Source organism: Solanum stenotomum, chromosome 1 (assembly GCF_019186545.1).
Source record: "Solanum stenotomum isolate F172 chromosome 1, ASM1918654v1, whole genome shotgun sequence".
In the NCBI taxonomy this organism is placed as follows: domain Eukaryota; kingdom Viridiplantae; phylum Streptophyta; class Magnoliopsida; order Solanales; family Solanaceae; genus Solanum; species Solanum stenotomum.
The window spans coordinates 89,724,683-89,738,202 of record NC_064282.1 but is presented as its reverse complement, the minus strand read 5'-3'; the positions used below and the strand labels follow the sequence as shown (position 1 = coordinate 89,738,202).

At 33.4% G+C, this 13,520-nt stretch overlaps 2 protein-coding genes and 1 non-coding gene across 3 annotated transcripts; 2 read left to right on the top strand and 1 right to left on the bottom strand.

Moving 5' to 3' along the window:
• Positions 1-1,109: 1,109 nt before the first annotated feature.
• LOC125875324 (uncharacterized) lies at positions 1,110-6,530 on the bottom strand. The gene is made up of 10 exons (XM_049556398.1): positions 6,289-6,530; positions 5,949-6,020; positions 5,045-5,124; positions 4,538-4,637; positions 4,401-4,454; positions 3,990-4,067; positions 3,686-3,783; positions 3,537-3,594; positions 1,783-1,904; positions 1,110-1,665 (listed from the first exon to the last, which is right to left on the bottom strand). The coding sequence occupies exons 1-10, from the start codon at positions 6,499-6,501 to the stop codon at positions 1,503-1,505; spliced, it is 1,038 nt and encodes a 345-aa protein (XP_049412355.1). The 5' UTR covers positions 6,502-6,530; the 3' UTR covers positions 1,110-1,502.
• Positions 6,531-6,609: 79 nt separating this feature from the next.
• Positions 6,610-6,683, top strand: TRNAV-AAC (transfer RNA valine (anticodon AAC)). Its single transcript has one exon. It is a non-coding gene; the product is annotated as a tRNA-Val (tRNA).
• Positions 6,684-9,086: 2,403 nt separating this feature from the next.
• Positions 9,087-12,897, top strand: LOC125875373 (photosynthetic NDH subunit of lumenal location 5, chloroplastic). Its single transcript, XM_049556400.1, has 7 exons — positions 9,087-9,282; positions 9,435-9,623; positions 10,276-10,426; positions 10,632-10,720; positions 11,465-11,519; positions 11,643-11,728; positions 12,507-12,897. The coding sequence occupies exons 1-7, from the start codon at positions 9,259-9,261 to the stop codon at positions 12,657-12,659; spliced, it is 747 nt and encodes a 248-aa protein (XP_049412357.1). The 5' UTR covers positions 9,087-9,258; the 3' UTR covers positions 12,660-12,897.
• Positions 12,898-13,520: the final 623 nt, after the last annotated feature.

Here is a 13,520-nt window from a genome sequence, read left to right as displayed (position 1 = left end):
ACAACTTGAAAGAATTATTATACTGTCATAACTTGAAGTTATTAGTCATATATATATCGTTTATAAAATTTTCACTTCAAATATTTATTTAGTCCTAATAAGATATAATTAAGAAAATAACACCACCTGTTGAGTAATGACTAAAACATTCAACAACAAAAAAATGGTGCAGGTGAAGAAGACTGAAAAAGCTTGATTATAAGTTTATAACAGTAAAATTCCAATAACTGATAAGGAAAAATTATGCGACAAAAGCAAACATTGATATTTATTTATGACAAACCACTATAGTTTAAAATATTTACAATTCATAATTATACGTAAAATTTTATAGCAAATTTCTTTCTTCTCTCTCCCTCTCTCACCCCCTCTCTCTCTCTCTCACTCTCATTCTCTCTCCCTCTCCACTGCCAATAAGAAGAAATACATTCAAATGTATTATGTATCAATTGTATTCAACCAAATATAGATGAAAGATTTGTATTTTATATCAATTGTATTTTTAAAACTATTTTTTGTATTTTGTATAAACTATATTAGTATTATGTATCAATAGTATTTGTGATTCATACGAAAACAATATGCATTCATCCTCTCCGTCAAAACTCAAATGTATTATGTATCAATTGTATCCAATCAAATATAGGTAAGAGACTTGTATTTCATATCAATTGTATTGAAAAAACTATGTTGTATTTTGTTTCAAATGTATTTGTATTATGTATCAATTGTATTCGTGATTCAACGAATACATGTATTCATCCTCTTTCCTCCCTCTCTCGATCTTGCCGCCTCTCTCCTCTAATATGTATTTATTTTGATACAAATCAATTTATATTTGTATTTTTCTCCAAAACCCGCGAAAAAATACAACGAATACAAATATGTAGCAAACAAAAGTGTAGCTGCAAACTGTAATTAGTGAAATTGTAGCTAATAAACAAAATACAAAAATAGTAACATTATAACCAGAGGTCTCAATTTTAAGTCTCGGGCATGGAGAAAATCTTGTTGGAAGCATCACCCCTAGAATGGGCCCTACAGTGTGTGATCCAAATTTAGTGAGCTCCAATATGGGCGCGGACACTAGGTGAGAAACCAAAAAGAAAAACAACAGTAAAATTCCAATAACATATAACAACTCAACAATGTAGAAATTGTGCAGTCCATTGGACTGAGAAATGTGAAGCCATCCAGAAATAGGTAGCACAGACTCAACAGAGAGTGCTGTATTGGATCATCCCGAAGGAGAAATTATTCGTGATATACAGCTTGAAGGTTCTTGTATAACGTTATCAGCAAATGGTTGTCGAGCGTTACAATCAACAGGTTCAAGCACGGGATGGCTTGCATGAAATTTTCAATACAGTGTATGAGCAAAAGTTACTAGATTCCCGTGAAAACGTAGGTAAAGCTTTGGATATGCTCAAGTACAATTAAGGGTTCAATGACATGTTTGAAATATCATCTAACCTGTTATTGCTAGTTGTCAAGTTTCATGTTCAATTAGCTACAGAACTCCATTTTCCGTCAAAGAGCTGCATAATTGTTTTACCCATGATCCACTCCGTGGCAGAAGAAGGTAAATGTCCTTGCTTAGCCAGATAAGAAACTGCTTCTCTTGCTTCTTTATACCCACATTCGGCAACAACGTAGGGGAAATCACTGCAGCAGGTACATAGGTTCAAAATTCAGAGATCACTAAAGAGCAGTTTAGCACTCAATTTAGAAGTTCTGAGGTTGTTTTAACGAGTAATAAACAATAAGAACGTCATTTATTACCTTCCCCACATGATACGATTTGCACCATAACTGGAGACTAGTTGGGGAAGAACTTGAGACAAGTCCTCATATGGATAAGGATTTCTCGACACTCTGAACAAAGCACTGAACTTTACATATACCTGCCAAAATTCAAATACTACCTCAGATATCAATCAACTCAACGATGTTAAGCCAACTGTTGGCAACAACAATAGGGTAAGCAGGAAATAGTGTCGTAATTGCATTTCTAAGTAGGCGTTTGGCCATGCGATATCATATCACGATATGGTGTCGTGAGATGAAATCAGCGTTTGGACATGCGATTTTACGCTGATTTCATCTCATGATTCCATATCATGAGAGGTGATACCATATTCTCCAAAAACCATGATATGGAATCACCATGTGATTTCATATCATGATTTGAGATATTTTAATACAATAATTGATCCATGAGTTTATATTTTGTTAAAACAACCCCACATTTATATCTACTAACCATTTGTTTCATATGTAAATAAAATTTATAATCACATCATTACTTTTTAAAATTTATTATTCTCACCAATATAAAATTTATTATCACTTTAAATTTGGTGAATATAAATGATAAAGTAGAAATTCATTTGGTGAATATAAATGAGAACAAAGGGAGTAATACTTTTTTGATTTTTCATAATAAAAAAAAACGTCTTAATCTTATGACTAAGCATAATATTGATAAAAGACAATTTTCATTGGCGGTGCCGCACTTTCTTAATCTTAGTATTTGCAAAATGTTCGTTCACATGACTGAAGGATATCAAGTCCAATTGATTGAGGACTTAGGAAAATTTGATCAATTAGTTATTAATATTTAGTCAAGTGGACTAGTTATAATTTTTTTGATTAAATTTTATTAGAAGTGTTTTTGACTCAAACTTGTGGTAACTTTTTAAAATTTCGTTATTCAATAATATTTAACTATTGATTTTTCTTGTAAATAGTTAGAAGTTAGTGATGTTTGTTAATTTTTATCTTAGTGCATTTAACTTCTAAGTTAATATTTACTCACTAATGTATGTTTTTTTTCTACTTTATAGGTTATTTGTAAGAGTAGTTGAGAGATATGAACATATCAAGTACAATTTATGTTCAATTTTTTTTAATTAAATTAAAGTTAAATGAAACAATTATTTAACTGAAGAACAAATAACTTTGTAATAATTTATTATGCGATTTTATAATTTTTGTTTATTTGATAAGATTGAATAAACAATTGGGGCTATTTTAATAGTTTTACAACTTATGAGATTTTTATGTTTATGAGAAAATATACAACACAAAAATTCCATATCGCATGTCCAAACACACCTTCAATTTCATCTCATGATTCTATATCATGATACCATATCATGATTTCATATCATGATACCATATCGCATGGCCAAACGGCCCCTAAGTCTGTTGTGAGTTCAATTGAGCAAAGGGATTTGTCCAGAATATTTCAGAAAAATGTAAAAAATAGTCTAATAAATGCCAGCTCTTATTGTTTGGTAATATCTTAAAAACTGATAATTAAGCAGGACACAAGCTATAATCAAAAAGAAAGTTCAAGTGCCTTGAGCCCCAATTATAAAGGTTTAGAATCATGAGAACGTGTTAATTGGTTAGTTTTTGTTTACACGGATTTAGTTGTCTTCTACAGGATTCAAATTAGTTAACGTGCAGATGTTAGATATTGAACTAAGTGTAGATTAAAGAAATCAAGCATGATTTTCAGTAAATGTTACCTGTGGGAATCTTGAAAGCTTTAACAGCTCTGAGTAACCTCGTCTTTCTTCATCATTTCTACAAGACATATAGATAAATCACCTCACATTATACTTTGTATTTTCACGCATGAATGACGATTTAGAAGAAAACTTCAGTGATGGCTTACTTTGGGGGCTTACAGAAAGCCAAATGATCAAGCAAAACTACAGTCGAGGGAAATTCTGTGCACAGCTCCTCAATTTCTTGCAAATGTAAAAGTAGACCCTGAAAGAATCCATCATAGTTAGTCTACCATTAACATCATTATTAATAGCGGAACAGGAATTATTCATGGAAAATCATTGAGTTAAACCATTCTCCCTAATTAAAAAGCTTGTAATAGTACCTTAAGTAAACAGCTTATACCACATTATTACTTGAGTTCTAATATTATTCCAAATTAAAGAGTTGAACGCTAGTAACTGAAGTACCTTCATACACATGAAACCGACTGGCACTCCAAGCTCTCCGGCCTTTGAGAATAGTGCCTTCCCAATTTCATTTGTCATCTGAAAAAAGATTAAACATGGTAATTACCATATACAAGTTCACGCACTTCACTGTCACATTATTCTTAGAATTTGAAGGCATAACTAAGTACAAAGATTTTTATCAGATATGTATCTGCTTTTCTTCTACTTTCTGATCGTAATGTGTCTCTTCTCATCCAGTAGTTAACCATACAGGAAGGAACATAAGGTTAAAAGAAAACTTCATAGGTTCTTCCCACATAACAAATCTATAAAAGAGTTTAATGTGCCTCATATTCTGATAATTTTCATATGCAAAAGCAAAGGCAAAATAAACTCCGAGATCAATATTGATGGAAAGAAGATTGATACCTTTTCACCGGAAGGCCAAAGATACGGATTAAAGCGAACAGCACGATAACCATCCTAGAATCAGCAGAAGTATCTTTTGTCAACATAATTCCTAAAGAATGAAAACACTATATCTAAAATAATGAGTTGTTACAAACCTTTAAAACCAGATCTTCAAGATGCTTTATCCCACTTCTATCTTCTGCTGGATTTGCGAGGCAACAACCGACAAATTTGGAAGGGAACTTCTTCAGCACACTGAATAGAAGTAATTATGCATAGGACAAGACCTCTCAAGTCAATATGACCGCTAACAACAAGAGATAATTAAACAACTAGAAGACCGATGAATGCACAAACAAATACGTCTCCACATGCAGTTTAAGTGAAGGAGAAAATAAGAAGGTAAATAGCATTTGGTGCAACATCCTTGAAAGTTGAAAGACTTATGTACAGATGTTAGTTTGGGACTGCGTTTGCTATATAATATTAGTAAGGTATTGAAACACGCATCTTAGTGAAGACAACTGATGAATCTCTTATTATATACATTACTTAAGGAACATGTGATTTGTTCACTGAAAGCTGGAAATCTAATTCTTACAACAACAACAGAAGAAAAAAAAAGGAAGCTGCAAATTTAGTGAAGAGAGAAATGAAGAGACCTAGTAACATAAGAATGATCAAACTTATGATTAATGGGCTGAACAATAAGGGCTCCATCCACACCTGCTTCTTCCATACACTGCTCAAAACATAAACATATGAGTAGGTCTTAATGTTGGTACAATGAAAGCATTGTGATGATTAGTACTCAACGCTGACAACAGAAGAAGTGTGTTTGGTATGTCGGAAATATTTTTAATAGAGATGTTTTACTTGAGCAAATCATTTTCTAATGTTTAGTCGGGTAAGAAAATAGGTGAAACACCATTGATCATCAAAGGTGAGAATATGTGGATGTGTTTATGATGTTTCTGAGTATTAAAAGTTGACCCCAATTTCTAAGTGTTCACTGAAGCAACTGAAAGGAAATAAACAATAGATATTTGTGAATGGAAACATTTGGAAGTCACTTATTGAAGTATTTTCCTTAAAGAATCATTTTAACAATTCAATATAACCAAACACTAGAAAATGATATCATCAAGGAAAATATTTTTCACCACACCAACCCATGTAGTTAATTTTTCCCTATGGTAAAACATTTTTCTTGAAAAACATTTTCAAACAAGTTAACATAATCAAACACCAGAACATGTTTAATCACAAAAAACTATTAATTCTAAAGAACAACTTCAGTCATACCAAAAATACACAAAAAAAAAGGCATCTATAAAACTATAACATCATCAGCTGATCAATTAAACATACAACAACAACAAACCTAGTGTAATCCCACAATGTGGAAGCCAGGGGAGGATAGACTGTACGCAAACGTTACCCTTAGGATGTTGTTTCCGACATACCCTCAGCTCAAAGAACAACAAGAGGCAGTAACAACAACAGCAAGATAACAATCAATTAAACATCTTAATAAATAAAAAAAGTGAAGCCTTTACGAGGTACCTCAAGCAGGAAATCGACATGACCAGTCAAACTAGGTTCTTGACCAGGAAAATAGGGGTACTTTTCTGCAGCCTAACAAATTTCAAAGAAACACCCATTAATTCCTCATACTTTCAATTCAACATAATCTTGCTACTTCCCCACAACAACATACCCAATGTTATCTCATAAAAGGGGGAATGGCGAGGATAGAGTACACACAAACTTTAATAAAGCATTTTCAAGCAATTTGAAAAGGGAATACAGAAATGAGAGCTATAACAATTTTGCCAATTCCCCACAACAACAACAAAAAAAGTAGTATAAAATCTTGTGGGGTTTTGGAATTAGTGATATTTACCTCTTGTGGGGATGCCCAGACATGTAAATGTGAGTCAATGATTTGTGGCTCTACTTCACCAGCTGCTGCCATTTGACTCAATAAGGGTCTTAATCTTGAATGTTTTCTTGGAATAGATACAAAAGACCATGGGCAATTGAAGCTATTTAGAGAAGAGAGAAATGGAGTATATGTCAATGACTTTAGTGAGTTTATTCTCACTGCTGCTACCATTTCTGTTGTTGCTTCTGGTCCTCAATCCAAACGGAGGATCTGCATGTGAAAAGATTGCATCAATTATAGACGGGTTATGTAACGATATCGACAAAGCAGTAACAAGAAGGTGTCGTGGTGTAGTTGGTTATCACGTCAGTCTAACACACTGAAGGTCTCCGGTTCGAACCCGGGCGACGCCATTTTCTTTTTTCTTCTCCGTAATTATAGATAATATATTTTAGTTTTTAATCAAATTAAATATGTAATATTAGTCCTTAAAGTGTATATTATGAGTTCATGCTTGTGGATTCCCTACCCAAAGGGGCGGACATAGGGACTCAGGCTAAGGCATTTTTTTTTTCATTCTATCATGGCAATTTATGTGGCTTTCGACTCTAGTTCTATCATTTGATACTAGATTTGGTTAGATGTTTTTCCCTATGGAGGTTTTGTGTAGGGTTTCAATTTGAGATTATATTTTTTTTATTTTTTTTTTATCCCTCCCTAGGAGCTCCCACCCCTTTTGCTTTTTTGGTGATTAAAATAAGGGAAAAGACTCAAATATGTCATGAAACTTTTAGAAAAAGGCATATTTATATCATTTGTTAAAAATTTGGCTCATCTATGTCACTGTTGTTAAAGAAAAAGCTCATCAATGCCATTTTTTTTAACTTCAGTTTTGCAAAACTATTTTTTACGTCCCAAACAACTTTTAACACTTTTCAATTAGAGTTTTTGGATCAAATATACTATTTTTGCTTCTTCTTCCTTAAGAACACCAACAACACATAAAAGAATATTAACAATTTTCAAATTTCAAACTTTTTCAAATCTTCACGAAATCACCTCAAATTTCAAAGATAGTTTTCCTCCGAGCTAGATACCAAAATTCAATATCTTTTGAGCTCGAATTCAACCTAACTCAATAAAGCCCACTTGAAATTTCTTCAAAGTTTCAAAACTTCAACATTCTTTAATTATAAAATTTTCTCCACAACTTCAAATCATTTAAAATTTTAAACGTAGACTCAAAAACACTTTTTTGGATTTTTTAAAATACGATTGAGATGAGTTCCTGAAGAATTGAAGATGTTGAAAATTCGAGAGTTATTTATGTTCTTCATGTGTTCTTAGTGTTCTTAAGGAAGAAGAAACAAACAGAGTACATTTGATCGAAAAACTCCAATTAAAAAGTGTTAAATGTTGTTTGGATGTAAAAAATGGTTTTCCAAAATCGGTATTAAAAAAATGGCATGGATGTGCCTTTTCTTTAACAACAATGACATAAATGAGCCAAACTTTTAACGAATGGCATAAATGAGTCTTTTCTAATAGTTCGATGGCATATTCGATCTCTTTCCCTTAAAACAAATAGGACTCTAGGCTAGCGTTTGGCCCCTAAGTTTTCAAATATTATTGGCAAATCATATTTGGGTGAAGTTTCATCATGTGTTTGACCCCAAATTTTTTCAAAAACTATGATTTATATCCATTAGTTTTAAAAATTATTAAAAGTACCCATAAATTTATATTATTATTTTATAATGAATATGTTCCGTTAAAAAATAACCTTATAATATAATTGATAACAATAACAAAATAACAATATAGGCAAGACAATACATTAATCGCATACTCAAATTTGTCACTGATTCAGTTATAATTATAACCCATTAAACACAAATTATTCTTTTTCTCAATTTTATCACTCAAAGTAGAACTCGCTTTTTTGGAAGAGACAGTAACATATGTTAGTTGGAATTAATAAATAATGGATATTTTTTATAAAATATAAAAGTTTGGGGGTAATTTTTAAATTTTTTAAAATTTCCAAATATGAGAACTTGGCCAAAATAGTACTCCCTCCGTCCCATTTTATGTGGCAACATTTGACCAGGCACAGAGTTTAAGAAATAAATGAAGACTTTGAAATGTTTACCAAATTGCCCTTTAAAAAGTAGACTCTTTTTTCTCTCTTCTCATAAATGTATTGGAGTATTATTTTAAGATTAAGTGGGACCAACAAGAATAAAAGAGGAATTGTACCTTTATAAACTTACCATATAAGGAAATGTGACATTCTTTTTGGGACTGACCAAAAAGGAAATGTTGCCACATAAAATGGGACAGAGGGAGTAGTTTTTTTCTAGTATTTGGGAACTTGGGATACTTGCTAATATATTTGCCATAACCAAACACCACTTCCCAAGTTTTTCTCAAATTTTCCCCAAGTTTTTCCAAGTATCCTTGGGGCCAAATGGGTCCTAGGTATAGCGTTGCGTCTGCATCGTATGACCTTTTCACAAGTCTGACTTCGTATGACCTTTTCTTTTTAGTAAAAGTTGACTTAAAAATACAGTTATTGAGCTTCCCTTGCCTACAAGAAAAAGAAAAAAATATTTTCATTTTATGTTATTATAATTTTTAAATATTTAATTCTATTAAGTTTTATCAATTGCGATATTCATTGAACCTACCAAAAACCAAGACAATTGTTACAAATTATAAAAGAAATCTAATTTTAATTACATAGAGTAATCGAAAAATTAATGTATAATACAACCCCTACCTTATTTCCTAATTGTATTGTAACAACAACTTTTTTACCATTTGTAATGGATATGTTTACCTAATCGGTCTATACAAGAGGGTTGAGGCTCGTCATCTCCGTCACACACCATCTTTGCCCCTCATTTTCACCAACCACACACTCTCTCTCTATCTCTATCTCTATTGCAGTTAACTCGCCGTACCGGAGAACTGAAATCGGCAACTATGGCAGCTACATTTGCTACAGTGGTGAGTTTCTTTAACCTCTCAATAATTTGCAGTTGAGCTTCGTTGTTCAGTTTTACCTTCTAATTTGTCGTAATAACACTAATTATTGGAATTAGAGCATTGTTGTTGTTGATGTTGTTGCTTTAGTTGACTTACGTTTCTCCGTTTTACAGTCGAATTTAGGCTCAATTTCAGTTCCACGAGTTGCAAACCCTACATATGCTGCTTCTCCGAAGTTGCTGAAATCTTCATTCTCATCGTCAAGCTTATTTGGTGGTTCGTTGCGTCTGGAAACTTCATCGAACCGTTCGGTTCACAGAAAAACCGGCCGTTCATCAGGTTCTATTCAAGCTGCGGTGGAGGTCTGTGCCCGCTCGCTTGCTGAGCTAATTTATTACTGGTCGCTTTAATGTTTATGTGTTTCTTCGCTTTTCCCCCTAAAAATTTGAAGATGGAGTCAATATGCCTATTCTTGAGTTAGGAAATATGCTTTCTAGGGTTTCTGTGTCGAATAACCTGTCTGTTTAAGTTCTAGACCTGAATGTAAGATGAATACATTGTCTGCAAATGGCATGTGTGGCTGAGTGTTACTAAGTCGTCTCATTTTATGTGATAATAATTGTCTGGTTTCTGATAGTATGATGTTAAATTTGGCGTATATATAGTATTAGTGCTACTAGAAGAAAATATGAACAATGTGTGGAAAAGAGTTTATAGCAAAGGTTGGAACAAGGACTTTTAATACTTGCAACTTGTGAAATTGGTATAAAAATGAAGTGATGTAAAATATGACCCAAAATGAGTGGAGTGTCATATAATACAGTGTTTTCTTCTGTTTAGCAAAGTGAATTGTGGAAGTGAATTATTAAGCCTTGGACCATGATTAAAATGGCTGTGGTTCAGTTTTCAGCAAACACGGTGTTATGTTGCCTTTTGTATGGGACTAATGTTCCATAATTCGTTCATTACTTAGTTGAAGTTTTTAATCGGTCTGAATGTATTATTGAAATCCAGGTGGCGGATTTGCAATCCAAAGTGACAAACAAAGTTTATTTTGATATTAGCATTGGGAATCCTGTTGGAAAACTTGCTGGACGAATTGTAATTGGATTATATGGTGATGATGTGCCACAGACAGCTGAAAATTTCCGTGCACTCTGCACAGGTTCTTTAATAGATTTTATGTTATTATCATTATTGTCATCGATATTCTTATTACTGGTGCTGCTTTCGCTACGGCCTTTATCGTGGTTTATGCTCTCATTATCATTATTGCTATAATATTCTGCCTTATTGCTTGTGCTTCTTGCATAAATTACTTTCTATCATTTATGTTTTGCTTATAGTTTGGATTGATTTCTTCCGATTAGGTGAAAAGGGATTTGGCTTCAAGGATTCTGCATTTCACCGTGTTATTAAAGATTTCATGATTCAGGGGGGTGATTTCGACAAGGGAAATGTAGGTGTCTCAACACCTGGTTTGCTTCTTTTTTTTTTTTTTTTCTACTTGTTCCTCTAATTGGCATTCTTCTTGACACACACATCCTTCACCCAGTTCATTGTATTTTCTATAGGACATTGGGTATGTTTTGGGATGATCTTTTAGCCTTTTATTTTGCTTGTTTCACCTTGAACAAGATTTTAAATAAGAGAAATGCAAAATTCTGAATTAGTTCGTTGCTTAGTGTTTTCTTCTTTCTGTTTGGTGGTTTATCCTTAATCTTTTGGATCCGCAATGGCTCCAATTTCTACCATGGAAAACCAAAGACAAAAAGGTTGTTTTTCAGTTTGTTTCAGTTCTGTTTGTGTGAGATTTCCTTGAGACTTATAGCAACGTAAGATCTCTGTATTCTAAAATCATCAACTTTCATGGTATAAACTTTTTTTAAAAATAAGTAATGAACTTGCATGATGTAACTTTGCTTGTTCTATGTTTCTGAATGGGATGTCTTCTTTGATTAGTAGTTAAATGCGTGAAAGAGTCCATGAGATGAGATGCTCAGTGGAATATGTACTACTGGCATAGTTGATGGTTCTCTTCAAGTGGAATGTGTTATTCCACACAACTTGACCGTTCTAATTTTTAATATGCTTAGATTGATTAAAGAGTTCTAGTGTTCGCTGTTCATAATTTGAAAAAATTTCACTAGCCATTGTGGCATATTGTAATCATTCCCCCATGGATTGAATTTTTTATTCGCAGGGAACCGGTGGTAAAAGCATATATGGTCGTACCTTTAAGGATGAAAACTTCAAGTGTAAGTTGAATTTTCTTCTTAAAAATTGGTTTCAAGCCTCTCCTTGTGGTTAAGGCAATGGATCCCTTTGATTCAGATTGTGTACGATGTTCTTTTGTGATGAAAATGCTTGTGTAATTGCAGTGGTTCATACTGGACCTGGGATTGTTAGCATGGCTAATGCAGGCCCTAATACCAATGGAAGCCAATTCTTCATTTGCACTGTAAAGGTATGTGGAATAAGAACCGCAATCAGCTGAATATCTTTTGTGAATACTGGATGCGAAGTTGTGATTACAATAGTACTCTTATCATATTGCAAGGGTATATGAAATGAAAGAGAAACTATTTACTCATCTTTGGAATTTTGACCATTGAGAAATCATTTTTAGCTGCTCTTAATTCCTAGAAACAAATAACCACTTGTTTACTTCCTTTCTTTCTTAATGTTCTCAGCCCTCAGCAAAGCCCATGTTTTTGAGCTTGTAAATATTTAGTTTGAGCAAACATTATTTGTCAAATTATTCTTATTCGTTGCTTCTTATGTGTTGTGATAAAGATGTATCTGCTAGTTAATTATCATGCTTCAGCATAGTTGGACTTTACCCAGATCATACCAACTTATACTGGAATAACATCTACTAACAATTTATACTTTGGACTGTTTAAAACTAAAAACGAATTAAGGAAACCGAATTAGCAAATTTCACCAGCTCATGTCAGCGAACATATATTTATTTTTTCGTTCTTACCTGTCCAAGGAACGATATACATGAAAGTATATGAATTTGGGTATTTTTAGGATAATTCAGTTAGCCAAGCATATTTTAACTATTACAGTTGGTCACTTCAGATGTTTGTTGTCTGACAACAAGATATCCTTCTTTAGAGCAAAGCCTTTTTGAGTACTAGTATGTTTTAGATGCCATAATGTAGAAAACAGAACTACTTCTATTTATTTTTGACTTGTCCTGATATTGGATGAATTTATATTCGGGTGCATTGCAGACTCCATGGCTGGATCAAAAGCATGTTGTGTTCGGGCAAGTTTTAGAAGGCATGGACATTGTGAAGTTGATCGAGTCCCAGGAGACTGATAGGGGTGACCGTCCAAGGAAGAGGGTTGTCATCAGTGACTGTGGTGAGCTACCTATAGCATGAGGCGGGAATACAAATGTTTAGCACTTCATCTTTGCACACAATGGATATATGGCCCGTTGTGAGATATAGAGCATATTCAGTAGTGAGTTTTCATCCAAACCCCAGGCTTTTTTCTTGTTCTTTTTCTGGGTCTGTTGGATTTCAAATTACGGGGTAAAAAGTTCTTGCTAGAAGTGAGTACGATGTTTTCCTGTTAACTTGGATGTATGCAATTTCAGTTAACATTGAATATTGATGGATGATAGCAAGACTATTGTTGCTTTTATACGACCGTGAATTTGGATTACATTTGTCTTGATTAATGTGGAAGTTGTCCAGGTTATATTTGACATAACAATGAAAGCGTATGGTTATATTTTCTGAAAGATGAGCCAACGATGAACACCGTAATAGTAGTAAGACATTTTGGTCTTGTTACGCAGCGTAGTTGTGCCTGTGTATGAATAATCAGAACTTAATCTACAGGCTGCAGTGGGCACATACCAGATAGCTTCATTTTTGTTAAAGAAGTGTGGCAAATCAAGTTGTCTGTTTGGTTTGAAGTTGAGGTCTATTTCAGTCCGGCGAAAGTAGTTGTAGACAAGTTTCATTATCAGATTTTGAAAAATTTATAGAGACAATTAGAGAACTTGTGAAATTGTTTATATGTTCGTCGAGTTCACAAACTTGATAAGCACTACCAGAAGATAAGAATAGTTGAAACCCGAAGCATTGGACCAATGATCACCCATGACTTCTGTGGCACACTAGTGCCACAAAGGTCTAGTAAGGGGTATCTAGAATATCTATGTCCCAGGACGGACATAAAAGATGAATAATGAAAGATGAGGAAGAGTATACTCTGAGACATCAGTTCTTTAT